The sequence below is a fragment of the Bison bison genome, unplaced genomic scaffold, assembly GCF_000754665.1.
Source record: "Bison bison bison isolate TAMUID 2011002044 unplaced genomic scaffold, Bison_UMD1.0 scf7180017864089, whole genome shotgun sequence".
NCBI lineage: Eukaryota > Metazoa > Chordata > Mammalia > Artiodactyla > Bovidae > Bison > Bison bison.
Genome location: NW_011494661.1, coordinates 181,054 through 195,024, shown reverse-complemented (window position 1 = coordinate 195,024; position 13,971 = coordinate 181,054). Strand labels below are relative to the sequence as shown.

At 41.9% G+C, this 13,971-nt stretch overlaps 1 protein-coding gene and 1 long non-coding RNA gene across 2 annotated transcripts in view; one reads left to right on the top strand and one right to left on the bottom strand.

Moving 5' to 3' along the window:
• The first annotated feature begins 6 nt into the window (after window positions 1–6).
• LOC104987176 lies at window positions 7–2,305 on the top strand. The gene is made up of 2 exons (XR_825103.1): window positions 7–1,262; window positions 2,120–2,305. It is a non-coding gene; the product is annotated as an uncharacterized LOC104987176 (long non-coding RNA).
• Window positions 2,306–3,471: 1,166 nt separating this feature from the next.
• Window positions 3,472–13,971, bottom strand: part of LOC104987175 (reticulon-3) — a 65,137-nt gene continuing 54,637 nt past the window's right edge. Inside the window, exons 2-7 of the mRNA XM_010837967.1 lie at window positions 9,722–9,929; window positions 7,778–7,916; window positions 6,855–6,924; window positions 6,353–6,399; window positions 5,510–5,568; window positions 3,472–4,457 (exon numbers count right to left, since the gene is read on the bottom strand). Of these exons, the coding sequence (XP_010836269.1) occupies window positions 4,412–4,457; window positions 5,510–5,568; window positions 6,353–6,399; window positions 6,855–6,924; window positions 7,778–7,916; window positions 9,722–9,929 (569 nt within the window). The 3' untranslated portion in view covers window positions 3,472–4,411. The remainder of the gene's footprint in view (window positions 4,458–5,509; window positions 5,569–6,352; window positions 6,400–6,854; window positions 6,925–7,777; window positions 7,917–9,721; window positions 9,930–13,971) is intronic.

Genomic DNA, 13,971 nt, shown 5'->3' with positions numbered 1-13,971 from the left:
TTTTGCTCTTTGTATTTTATTTTGAAACTGTATTTAATGCTTTTATATGAGAGGGGGAGGGGCGGGAAGAGAGCTGTCCGTCACCCTTATGTGCAAATGTCTTATTTATTATGCGTGTATCAGAGATAAGCTGTGAGGTGGTGGAGGAAGGACCTAAAGGTAGGAGAGAGGAGGCGCGGACGGGAGGACCCCAAACATCATAGACTAATGTGTGCCTCACCAGGTTCCTCCGAGGAGTCTCTAGTAACCCACTGGCGCTCTTCACATAGCCAGGCCGGTTCCTTTGGTCTTAAAGGCTGAGTGGGGAGATCAGCGGGTGGGGACTTCAGGGCTGGGTCTGGAGGGGTAGCGGCCCTGGCAGCCGCCTCTGTGGATGGGAAAGCAGAGAGCAGAGAGGAAAGCCTTCCTTATCTCAGTGCTCCCAGGCCAGAGCCCACGGTTCAAGTGCCTCAGGCCCAGTCCCCTTGACTTCTGATTGGGAATTGAATTTTATACCACGGATTTTGTAGCATTTTTTATATAACTCGATTGTCTGAGCTGGAAAGACCTTGGAGATCAACCAGTACCTGCCCCAACCCCTTTCACAGATAGGTAAGATGGAGTCCAGGAACTGAAATTATCACACACCAGGTAGGAGCAGTACTAGGACTAGAATAAAAACCTCAACTCCCAGTTCAGTGTTCTTTGCACTACACCACATGGCCTCCCCATCTCTGGTAAGTTAAAATTTCTTTTACGGTTAGGCCTGCCGAAGGATGGCGTGTGCAGCTGGGCTCCGCAGGCCCTCCCAGTGCAGTTGTGGGCTCCTGGGAGTGGCAAAGAGCAGCACACTCCTAGAACAAGTATTCAACAGGGCAGTCCTGCCACCATTGGCTTCAGCTGGAGGGTGCCAGCAGCAGCTTTCCTGACCAGAACTGCACAAGTAGGGCTGACTGCCACCTGGCCCAAGGCCTCCCTGCTGGGCAAAGGCTCTGGCATTGTTTTGTTGATGCCACCAGGGGTTCAGGAAATACTGCATGGGCTGTCACTCACCTAAAAAGTGAATTCCTAGCGTTTGAACCTCCAGGTTTTTTGAGACAGTATTAAAAAGAGAGCAGGGATTATGGATGGCCCCAGGTTGGGTACTGCCATTCTTTTATTTTCCTTCATGCATGTTGTTTTCAGATCCAGGAGTGCTCTGCCACTTTCGCTACTCTGCCTATTCAAAAACAGGCAGACTGGGGCAACTATCATAGTCATCCACACCCTCTGCCGAAGTTCAGGTAAGCCAGGGCAGAGAGCAGGATGAGAATGGTTTTTGCTCTCAATAGGCAGGGAGAGGCCTTAGGAGGGCAGCAGTGGATGTCTTCATTGAGAAGCAGCCCCAAGCACTCCACTGGTTCTCAAAAGTGTAGCCAACAGAAATTAGGAAGTTAGTAGAAATGCAGATTCTTGGGTGGCAACTTATGGATCAGAAACTGGCGTGGAGCCTAGCAATCTGTTTTGATAAGCCCTCCAGTGATCACAAGGCATGCTGAAGTTCTGAGCACCAGTGAACTGCGCAGTGGCACTGTGGTTGTTACTACTTTGCAGCTATTATAGCCTCTTGAACTAACAGTCAGGAGATTAGGTGGTTCTCATCTCTAGGTGCCTCCTCCTTGCCTTGGGAGTCTGATATGAACAGGTGAAGTTTCTTCATGAATTTTGTTAATGGTATGCTTGCTATTATGGCCAATATGTAAATGTTACTCTGAATACATATTTATATACCATGTTAGTGACATTATTTGAACATTTGTATGCGTATTTGTGAAGTTGTTCGCATCAGTTACTTTTTTAAAATTTCAGCCTAAGTTTTCTAAGAGGTATGTTGAATTAAAAAAAGCAGCTTAAGGGTCATGGCAGCCTTAGTTTTGGGAAAGAGCAAAGACCTGATGGAAAAGTTTCCATTTTCCATGGTGACTGAGTCTCATTTGAAGTACATTGTGACTGTGGGGGTTACAGGCTGCTTCACTCATGTTGCAGGTGGGGGAACCCTCCTAGGTTGGTGTGAGCTGGGACAACAGACCCCCCTGGCCCTTTCCACTCACCATCTTTCTCCTGCGGTCCCCTCTTAAGAGGATCTCTTATTTTCTTTCAGAAACCAAATGCACAGCTTTGTTCTACTATGGAAATTCTGCAATCTTGGAAATCACTACTAGTATCAACTATTAATCACTTTTTAAAGCCTCGAAAGTGGAGTGGGGATGGGGGCCAGTGGAAGCCTTGTTTGGTTCTTACTTTACCCAAACTGTGTATAAAGAATAAAGTTAGCAGAATGACAGCACAGTCACTGTTCTTTTTTTCTTTTTTATTAATACCACATCAATTTGCATTTTACAGGAACCAAGATTCAAGCTCCTTGGTGCTACTGTACTTTTATGTTGCACGCACATATACGCACACAGTTTCATTAGTAATTTTTCACCTATAGATTTTTCTTAAAAAAAAAAAAAAAATTCCTGTGTGGCACAAAGATCTGTCCAATCAATCTGAACACAGCAGTGACAAAGCAAAAGCTAGGTGTGGAGGCTTCCTGTGCAGGGAAAGACCCTTAGGAGGGGAAGCCCAAAAAGACAATCAGTGCACTGACTTCTTGGGAGGGCAAAGGAATGAAGGTGGAGAGTGCATTTCCTACCATGACGTGAAATGAGTTAAAACATTTCAGAAGGAAAGGGGGCTAAGAAAATAAGAGTGGAGTAAGGCAAGGTACCTTTACCCATCTAAATTCCTAAGTAATTTTCTCAACAAAGTAGAAAGAAAAGATCCTTCCACTACCTTCTACAGAGCTGCACTGCTTTGGGACCGTCAAAGATTATAGCCCTTACTTTAAAGTCACAAGTGCATATTCTGTCTGGATTATCACGACTGTCAGTTACAACCTGAAAGAATTCGCAGATGATTTTCTTTCAAGTTTACTGAATTTTAATGTTGGAAGGGGAGGAAGACGTTAAGTCTCAAGTGGGAATCAAAGATTCCCAAATGCCCTCCATCTGTTATCAACGTGAACTGTTTGTTGTCTTTTAATTGCGCATGGAGCCCGCCAACACAATCTGCCCTGCCTGGTCACCCTTACCTACAGCTTCTTGGAAAACACTCTCAAAAGGAGGAACCTGCACCACGGTACAGGTGCTGAGACAGCTTAAGTGCCTGAAGATGGAAGGAATCCTCAAATAACACACGCCCAGTAAGCCAGCCTCTAAGTTAAAACCCCACCTGAACCACAAAGTGCACCTCCCTACACTCATCTGTGGGGTCTCAACCACAGATACGGTCTCCGCGCACGCCAGCGCAGCTTTGGTCCTCAGGGTAAAACGATGAGCACAGGTAAAGATGGAGTGTGCAGGGAAAAGAGAAAAAGGCCTTTGTGTTTCTGTAGCTCACCTCTTGAGAATGTTTCCCCGCCACGGACTGAGACAGGATTACAATAACTCAATAACGGAGGAGCCCACATGCAGATTAATTTTTTTTTTCTCTAACAAGTTTACAGCAGTGTACAGCAGTTACAGACATTTATTTTATAATAAGAAAAGTACAACCATATTTATTGAACTTGAGGGGAGGAAAGAGGGAGGAAAGCACATTCAGGAATAAGCTCTCCAACTACAGCTCAGAACTGGTGTCCAGAACAAACGACACAGACACCACCGTCCCCCACGCGGAGCCTTTCCTTCCTGAGGACGCGCGGGAGTCACAGCAGCGCTCCTGTGCGCTCCTCCGTCCGACCTTCCAACTCCATTCCTGGTTATCAGATGGTATTCTGGGAATCAGGAATCATCACTATCAACTATAAGTTATTCACAGAGTTGAAAGTTATATCATTTAATGAAAAAGAAGAAGATTAGGAGTAGCTGCTCACGTCGTGGGGCAGAAAGATGGGATCAGGACTGCAAAACAACAACAAAAACAAGGGAAGGATCCCATTCTTGTCCCCAGATAATTTCTTCATAAGTTAATCATTATTTCTTAACTTAAAAATAAGGGCAAAACTATGATGGGAAGCTCTAGAAGACTGACTAGTCCTTGAAATTTGGATACAAGAACCCAAGAGATGTGTTTTTATTTTTCATTTTCTCCTTTACCTCCAATTTTCCCCTTCCTTTCAACTTACAGGTAAAAGCTCCACCATCATTAAGGTACTGATTTATCCTATTATTTTGACTCTTTCTTTATTCTTTTGGGTTTTCTAAGGTATCAGTTCTTGTTTAAGTCCAACAATTCTTGTGCTTGATACTGAGGGTAGAGGGAAAGGAGGGGAGAAAACACCAAATAAAAAAAAGCTTGGAATGCAGGCTCAAGCTGACACCGAGCATGTTCCTTCATAGTACAAGTAACAACGTTATAACTATTAAATGGTGTTTTAGTAACTGTTGTGTTTCTGGTTTCCATGTACTTATTCTGCCTTTTTTTTTGCAATTCCAGGGAGTTTTGCTTGGATCCTGTTGGGAAAAGGAAAGAAAAAAAGAGTGAAAATACAGACATTAGTTGTAGATTTTTGTTTTAACACTGATCCTAGAAGACAGCTCTGGGACTCACTAGTGTCCTGAGAACAACACTCCCATTTTCACTGGGCAGGGGCTGAGTCTGGCCTGGGATGAGCCGAAGAGAGCCCCCAAGATCCACCCGCTCCCTGCCACTGAGCCTGCTGCCTGTCCTCTCTCGCTGCCCAAACCTCCTGGCTCCCTTCTCTGGGGATAACAGAGAATGAGGCACACGTAAGCACACTGCCTGCTGGCTGTGCTCTGTAGGAATAAGCAACAACCATATACAAATCTGTGTGAACTGCCCTTGCTGGGCTTTAGCTCCAGTGTCTACCTAAGAAAGCAAAAAAGTAGGTAAAGATTCTGCATTAAGTCTGGGCTGTCTGGATATAGACAAGGTTTCCTCATATCAAAGCTAGAAAAAGCACTGAAACCTGGGGTGTGAAAGGTGGGGGGCGGGCACAAAGAGAATTTAACTGCTGTGATGCTTTGTTTCTTAAAGAGTATCTGAAGAAAATATGGAAAAATATTAACTTACAGTTCCTTGATATAGGGAGTCATAAAAATTCTACCAATATTTTATTATTTGATTTAAATATGAAACTGATTAAAACAGAAGGATATGTAGTCTTAGAAAAGAGGTAGTTTTGAGCTTTAATATATTTATTTACTACAAGTTTTATTTCTGAAAAGGGAAAGAAGAGTTTGGCTTAATATTGATATTTGTGAAACTAAATGGTGAGTAGACAACCACAAACATTTAAAAACCAGTTCAAAAAGGCAGACTGGTCCTAACTCTGTTGATCCTTTTCAGTTTAAGATACAAAGAATGCTTTACAAAGGAGCAGATGAAATAATTTCTAGTAAAATGAAACCATTAACCAAGCTTTTCCTTTTCCCCAGGATAAAAATTACTTTCTTTGGTATTAGCATTTTACATAGGAGACTAAAAACAACTGGGGGGAAAAAAGCTCATGTCATGATGAAATGTGGAACCTAAGCATACTCACTTTTCAACAATTGACTTGGTCTGATCGCGGGCGATGCCAACATAGTGATCAATCTGGGTCTTCAAGGAAGAAAAGTCATTCAGTTGTGGCAACACACAGATTAACAATTTTCCTGAAGGTAAGATTCTTTAGCCTAGTTTAACCATCATTTTCTCAATACCAGAAACTGTGTGTCTAATCTACATTCAGTAAACACAAATATGTTCTGACTCCTGGTGAGACTAATTCATTTAATACCAAAAAGCCATGAATCAAGTCAGATGATGGACAACAGTCTATCAAGAACAACTTCACAGCAGCCAGTACACTCGGTATAAGCCACTCTACAATGCAGACGTCTGCTCACACTCACGGATTCCCACAACTCCTTTAATAGTTTGTTTCTTCACAGATACCAGCTCTTATTTAAGCATTTTTTTCAACTTTTTTGGGGGAATAGATCCATCTGATAAAACTCAAAAGACACATAGCATGGTAACACAGTAAATTCCCTTTCTACCCTTATCTCTTCTAGACATTCAGTTTCGCTTCTTAGAGGAAACCAGTTACCAGTTTCTTGTAGGCACTTGACTTGTAAAATTAGACTGTAAAAATGGCTAGGAAAAGATTGCTGTGCACTTTCAATGCCTAAAAAATGAACTAAGGACTTCCCTGGTGGTCAAGTGGCTAAGACTCTGTGCTCCCAATGGAGGGGGCCCGGGTTCAATTCCTGTTCAGGGAACTAGATCCCATATACTGCAACTAAAGATCTGATGTAGCCAAATAAATAAAGAAATAAAAAAAGAACTAAAATTAGTCATACATTAACTGGCATATCTGACTCAAAAACAGACAAATGCTTACCTTGTACTTCTCATAGACAATTGGAATGCTGAAAACGAGTAGTTCAGCTGTAAGAAAGAATCATGAGACACGGCAAGTGTCAATGGAGACAGTCACAAAGTCTGAGTAACAGGGATATTTTTCCTCATGAAATACAGGGAAACACAGAACTTCATCAATATGAGAAATCCTGGCCAGAGCTCTCAACTAAGGAGAGTTAGATACAGGTATATAGTCTTCCCTCTTGTACCACTAATAATTTCCAAATTATGAAGATCCTCATATTTAAACCAAATCTCGACAACTCTCCTTTATTTCTAGTTATCTGGATGTTTCTTTATAGGTGGGACCATTTAATAAACCTGTGCCCACAAACACAGGTTCCTCCAATAACTAGTCAAGGCCTTTATGGATCTTAAAGGCTGGGCCAGTGTGAAAGGACTGGAGCCACGCTGAGCTCTCTTTGTTCTTACTCTTACCAATTACTTCATAGAGCCTGAAGACATTTTCCTTGCCACCTTACCAAGAATCAGAAGGGTGATCCCATTGAAAACGGCACCAACATAGGTCATCAGCCACATGAAGACAGCAAGCTGTGAAGGCCAACATCAGAGGGTTAAGCAGGAATAATCATAATGCAAAATTCAGGTTTGGCTGTGTGAAGTCACTCAGTTTGGAGAAGGCAATGGCACCCCACTCCAGTACTCTTGCCTGGAAAATCCCATGGACAGAGGAGCCTGGTAGGCTGCAGTCCATGGGGTCGCGAAGAGTCAGACACAACTGAGCGACTTCCCTTTCACTTTTCACTTTCACGCATTGGAGAAGGAAATGGCAACCCACTCCAGTGTTCTTGCCTGGAGAATCCCAAAGATGGGGGAGCCTGATGGGTTGCCGTCTATGGGGTTGCACAGAGTCGGACACGACTGAAGTGACTTAGCAGTAGTAGTCACTCAGTTGTGTCTGACTCTTTGCGACCCCATGGACTGTAGCCCACCAGGCTCCTCTCTCCAGGCAAGAATACTGGAGTGGGTTGCCATGCCTTCCACCAGGGGATCTTAAAAAATTCAGGTTATTTGATGTTATTCTTTTCTAGCTAAGTCCTCATAAATTTAGTGATATATGCCATTAATAATTTCAAGATGGTTACCTCATTTCTATTATACATTTGAGGGTGCATAAAAGAACTCAGTGGTTCTCTCAGGCCCCCAAACAGACTGTAACTGCATTTCTATCAATTACATACATTATCCTTATTCTGATGTTAGTTCTCTTGGCGCATAAAGTACCTTCTTTACTAACCCCTACTTCCATTTTTATAGATTGATTGAGACAAGCATACATTTTGCTTTTGTCTGATAAAACCTTATTTACTGCCTTTCCTCTGAATTATAACTCAGTCCCTGGTTTTCCTCAGCCTCACCACCAAAAGCTGTAGAGGCAACTAACCTTTAAGGAGTCAACTAGATCCTCCACCAGAAAGAGACGAATGATGAGTTTCAGGGCCCTGTTGATGTGCACCATGGCAGCGTTCACATAATTATGGAAAGCTTCTGAGGACAGAGTGATGTCGACATCCAGGTAGGCTCTTCCAGAAGAAGAAACAACAGTCACACATTTGACATGGCAGGAGACGACCTGTTTCTGTTAGCACAGAAGTTCCTCAGAGGGTGAAATCCCCCCAAGGGTGTGTGACATCTGCAGAGGCAGATTTTGCTAACATGGGGTGGGGGGACATGGCTGTCATTTGGTAGGTAGAGGCAAAGCTGCCCTATGTCTGCAGTGAGGGATAGTCATGTACAATAAAGAACTGCCCAATGTCCTGCATAACTTTTACTATCTCATAGGATATTCATGAAGGTGAACCTATTTATAATTATCAGGAGCCCAGAACATACAAAAACAAAGTATTTTCCCCACAATTTTAACATATCCCTAATTGTCTAAAACTGTATTTTGTTTATACTGAAACCTTAAGATTTTTTTTTTTGCCATTTTGGAAAATCACATCTGTAAGGGAGATTATAAATGTACATGCAAGTATCTGATCTAAAGTATCTTTAGTTTCTTTTTTGGTGTAGTTATTTCTAAGAAATTAAAATATTGACTGAAATGCTTGTTGTAATAGTTTACCAGTAATATTATCTACGAATTTCATTTCAAAATGATAAAGGAGGCATTATAAAATATTTGTTAAAGAAACACAAAGACCTGCGTTCTGTTCCCAGGATGCATTCTAGAACTGAGATGTAACCACCTGCTCACAATCTGTCCATTCACTCAGCACTTACTGCGTGCCCATGAGTATCAGACCCTCCACTAGGTGTAGGGATATCAGAAAAATAAAACTGCTTCTGCCTCAAACAGCCTACAGTCTTGCGGGAAAAATCAGAAGAGTAATAGGCATGTTTTTCTTTTCTGTTTATTAAGGAAATATTTACTATCAAACACAAAAGTTATAAAAATTAGATGCTGTAATTAATACAACCCAGCAAAACACATTTTATAAATCTATAACAGCGTCATGCGAAAGGAGAAAAAAAAAAACACAAACTTCTACATTGCAGCTTGTGGCAAAACAGTAAAATTTATCCACTCAATCAATCAACAACTACTGATTTGTTAAAACCAATTTGCAAGTAATTTTTAACATGCCACATAGAGCTTAAATCATTCCTTCTATTTTCACCAGGAGAAAAGACAAGGACCAAAGCTGCAGTCAGACACTATTCTGTCATAGTTCTGAGAGACCACAGAAATACTTCTTTTTCCACGAGAAGGGGTTTTAAAAACCTGCTATTTGAAAATAATAAAATACTGCCATTTGTTGATGTTAAAACTTTTTACAGGCCAAGACTTTCAAGAGGAAAGGGGTGAGAAAACATTTGTTAAATCATAGCACAGTTGGAAAAGCTAGCAACTGGATTCTACAAATGCATGACCTACTGACTTCATCATGACTTGCCCCTGGTATTAAGGTAACTAAAGGAGAGATAAAACCAAGAATATACACACTGAGTTCTGATATTGCCAAGAATGCATCCTCAACGACAACATTCCAAGGCTGTTTTAAGTATTAACTATGTGGGGCTTAAACATGTACCTGGGACCCCCTTTCACTGAGCACTGTCCAGATGCCCTGCTTGCTCTACAGGACGACCCTGCCCAGGAATTCAGACAGTCCTTTTAGGTGAACCTCTAGTTTATCAAAGAAGTTCCCGGTGCCTAACTTGGTCACTTCATAAAGGAGTCTCAAGCTGACGTTTCATGCCACTGATTAGCTGCATTAGGCCCTATAATTCCTGATTTCTAATCAGGTCTGATTTGAATCTGACCAGCCTCTGCAAACCCTTTCCTAAGTTGTAGAGCATTACTTATGATACTTGAACTCACTTGAATGGATGGCCTTCTTCTGATTTCTGTACAGCTTGGATGACAGACTTGTAGACCCTGAAGCTGATGGTGACAGACAGAAGAGCCAGGATGAGGTAAGAAACCACACTGATGACACTGAAAGCTGCCAGGGACAGCAGCATGATCAGTGTGGTGCCAAAGACAAAGCCAGTTTTCTTCACATCTCGCCAGAAAATCAAGTCGTGCACTGCCAACAGAAAAGGGAGGTTAAGTTAGACAACCTCTCACAGGGCCGGGACTGTCCACTCCATGTTCTGCACGCCTGACACGCCTTACACTAGCGTGCAGTTACAGGTGCACCCCTCCTCAAGACAGTAAATAAAAGCCAAGGAGAATCAAACTACATCAGCGATGATTCACACTGCCAAAGGTTTTTCTGGTTTCTGGATAGGTTTATAGAAACTTAGTTTTTAGTCATGGCTACTCAAGTACAATGGAATAAAGTGTCATTTACTTTAAATGTTTCAGTAGAGCAACTGTGGGAAAAGCTTGAAAACTGTTGACTAAATTAAGCAAACCAGGCTTATAAATTATCAACAGCTGGGTCAACAGACTAAAACCAAAGGTAACTTGACATGTGGGCCTTAGGAAGCCTCACTATGAACAAAGCTAGTGGAGGTGATGGAATTCCAGCTGAGCTATTTCCAATCCTTTCAAAGATGGATGCTGTTGAAATGCTGCACTCAGTATGCCAGCAGATTTGGAAAACTCAGCAATGGACACAGGGCTGGAAAAGGTCAGTTTTCATTCCAATACCAAAGAATGTTCAAACTACTGCACAAGTGCACTCATCTCACATGCTAGCAAAGTAATACTCAAAATTCCCCAAGCCAGGCTTCAACAGTATGTGAACCAAGAACTTCCAGATGTTCAAGCTGGATTTAGAAAAGGCAGAGGAACCAGAGATCAAATTGCCAACATCCGTCAGATCATAGAAAAATCAAGAGAATTCCAGAAAAACATCTATTTCTGCTTCACTGACTGTGCTAAAGCCTTTAACTGTGTGGATCACCACAAACTGGAAAATTCTTAAAGAGATGGGAATACCAGACCCCCTACCTGCCTTCTGAGAAACCTGTATGCAGGTCAAGAAGCAACAGTCAGAACCAGACATGGAACAATGAACTGGTTTCAAATTGAGAAAGGAGTACATCAAGGCTGTATATTGTCACTTTGCTTATTTAACTTATATGCAGAGTACCTCATGCAAAACGCCAGCTGGATGAAGCACAAGCTGGAATCAAGATTGCCATGAGAAATGTCAATAACCTCAGATATGCAGATAACACCACCCTTATGGCAGAAAGCGAAGAGGAACTCAAGAGCCTCTTGATGAAGGTGAAAGAGGAAAGTGAAAAAGTGGGCTTAAAACTCAACGTTAAAAAATCTAAGATCATGGGATCTGGTCCCATCACTACATGGCAAATAGATGGGGAAACGATGGAAACAGTGACAGACTATTTTCTTGGGCTTAAAAATCACTGCAGATGTTGACTGCAGCCATGAAATTAAAAGACACTTGCTCCTTGGAAGAAAAGCTATGACAAACTTAGACAGTGTATTAAAAAGCAGAGACATTATTTTGCTGACAAAGGTCCATCTAGTCAAAGCTATGGTTTTTCCAGTAGTCATGTATGGATGTGAGAGCTGGACCATAAAGAAGGCTGAATGCCGAAGAATTAATGCTTTGGAACTGTGGTGTTGGAGAAGACTCTTGAGAGTCCCTTGGACTGCAAGGAGTTCAAACCAGTCAGTCCTAAAGGAAATCAATCCTAAATATTCATTGGAAAGACTGAAGCTGAAGCAAGAAGAAAATGGACTAGGATGGGGCAAGAGCACAGGCAGAGAGACTCCCTAGGCGCAAAGGTTATATGGTAGTTTTTTGTTTGACTTCTTTAAGTCTGAAATATTTGAAAGAAAAGCTGGGGCCTAGACAGAAAAAGACCTTGATGCATCAGAGAAGGGAAAGGCATAAAAATGCTAGCCTAAATGCAAATCTACCTTGGTGCAAATTAGAAAAAGCCTCCCTTTCTCATGAAAACTGTGACAAGAAATAGTCAAACCTACAATGATAACCACTGTCAAACCTACAATGATTTCTCTGATGAAAATGGACTGGGATGGGGCAAGAGTACAGGCAGAGAGACTCCCTAGGAGGCTAACACAGGGGGTTCAAGTCAGAGATGATGGGCGTTTAGATTAGGTCAGGATGGAGCGGAGTGGAAACACAGACTGTATTTTGGAGGCAGGACAGTCAGAACTTGATGATGAACTGATGTGGGAGGTGACAGAGGGAAATAAATATGGATGAGATCTAGTTTTGGGGCCTGAGCAAATGGACCAATGTGGTGTCATTTACTGAGATGAGAAAAAGCAGAGTAGAGAGCATGTTAGTTCTGGATGGATGTCTAGAGATATACACAGAGAAGGTGGTCAGATCTAGCAGTATGGAGCACACACGACAAGTCTGAGCTGGAGATGGCACATATGGAAACCACCAGCACACAAATAATATTAAAAGTCATGAAAATGGATAAGGTTATCTAGTTTATAGGGAAGAAGGCCTAGGCTTAATTCTGAGGTGCTCCAATATTAGTCGCTGAGTAAAAGTAGAGGAGCTGGAGAAAAGATACAGAGGAAATAACCAAAGAAATGGGGATAACTAGGAGTATGGAGTCACAGAAGCTGACCCAGGAGTGCTTTGTGGAGAAGGGTGTGGAAACTGGCTAATTGTGCTGAGGCTGAAAAAGGGACTTAGCAATATGGAGATCGTTGGTGTCTGATCAGAGCGGTTCAGTGAATAGCTGGAGGGGGTTGAAGAGGAATTACTGGTGAGACATGGAGGCAGTGTGAGAGAAAACGCTTAAGAAGTGTGGGTATGAAGGGGAGTAGAACATCTGGAGCCAAGGGTTTTCAAAGATGGGAAACACTAAGGCATGCTTATATGTTTTATAAGAATGCTAATAAAGCTTGCTTTAGTTACAAACAAGGAGAGACTGAAGATAGGGAGCAGAAGCAGTGAAGTCCTGGAGAAAGAAGGGATGCAGAAGAGCCCAGGCGGAGGTGGGTAACCTTGAAGAGGATGAAGAGAGACACAGGCCCATTCACAGATCTGAAGAATGGAAGAGGAGAGATTCCCTTCTGGATGTTTCTGTTTTCTCAACAAAAGGGAGATGAGGTCATCAGCCGGAATTGGGGGCAGGGGGGTGACAATGGTTTATCGAGTGAGGAAAAGATATGAAATGGTTGTTTCAGAAAACTCCAAGTGGAAATTCCCTGGAGGTCCAGTGTTGAAGACCCTGCACTCCAACTGCTTGCATAGGGGGCACAGGTTTGACCCCTGGTTGGGGAACTAAGATCCCACATGCCATGCAGCATGGCAGAAAAAAGAAAAGAAAATCAAGTGTCTTAAAACTGTTAAAAGAAAAAACAGGAGTAAATCTTTGTGATCCTGGATTAGGCAATGTTTTTTCAGATACAATACCCAAGGCACAAATCACACACACACACACACACACACACACACACACACACACACACACACACTAAACTGGGCTTCCCTGGTGGCTCAGATGGTAATGAATATTTCTGCAATGCGGGAGACCCGAGTTTGATCCCTGGGTGGGGAAAATCCCCTGGAGAAGGGAATGGCAACCCACTCCAGTACACCAAAAGAAAAAAAAGAACAAAAAGATAAATTGGACTATATCAAAATTAAAAACCTTTGTGTTATAAACAGTACCAAGAAAATGACAAGAAAACTCATAGAATAAGAGGACATATTTTCAAATTATTTATCTAATAGGGTTAATTGAGTTATAACTCAATAATAAAAAGAATAGCTTAAATGAAAAAAAGTAAAAAAATGAGAAAGGAGCCAAACAGACATTTCTCCAAAGATATGCAAATGGCCAATAAGTATATAAAAAGAGGCTTAACATCATTAGTCATTAGTGAAATGTAAATCAAAACCACGATGAGCCCACTAAATTGGCTATAATAAAAAATATAACAACAAATATTGGCAAGGATGCAGAGAAACCTCATGCATTCCCAGTAGGAATGAAAAATGTTGCAACTGCTTTGGAAAACAATTTGGCAGTTCCTCAGAAAGTGCAACAGAATTATTATATGACCCAGGAATTCCACTCTTAAGCAAATGTGCAAGAGAAATAAAAACATACAACACAAAAATTTATGTACACCAGTGTTCACAGAAGCATTATTCA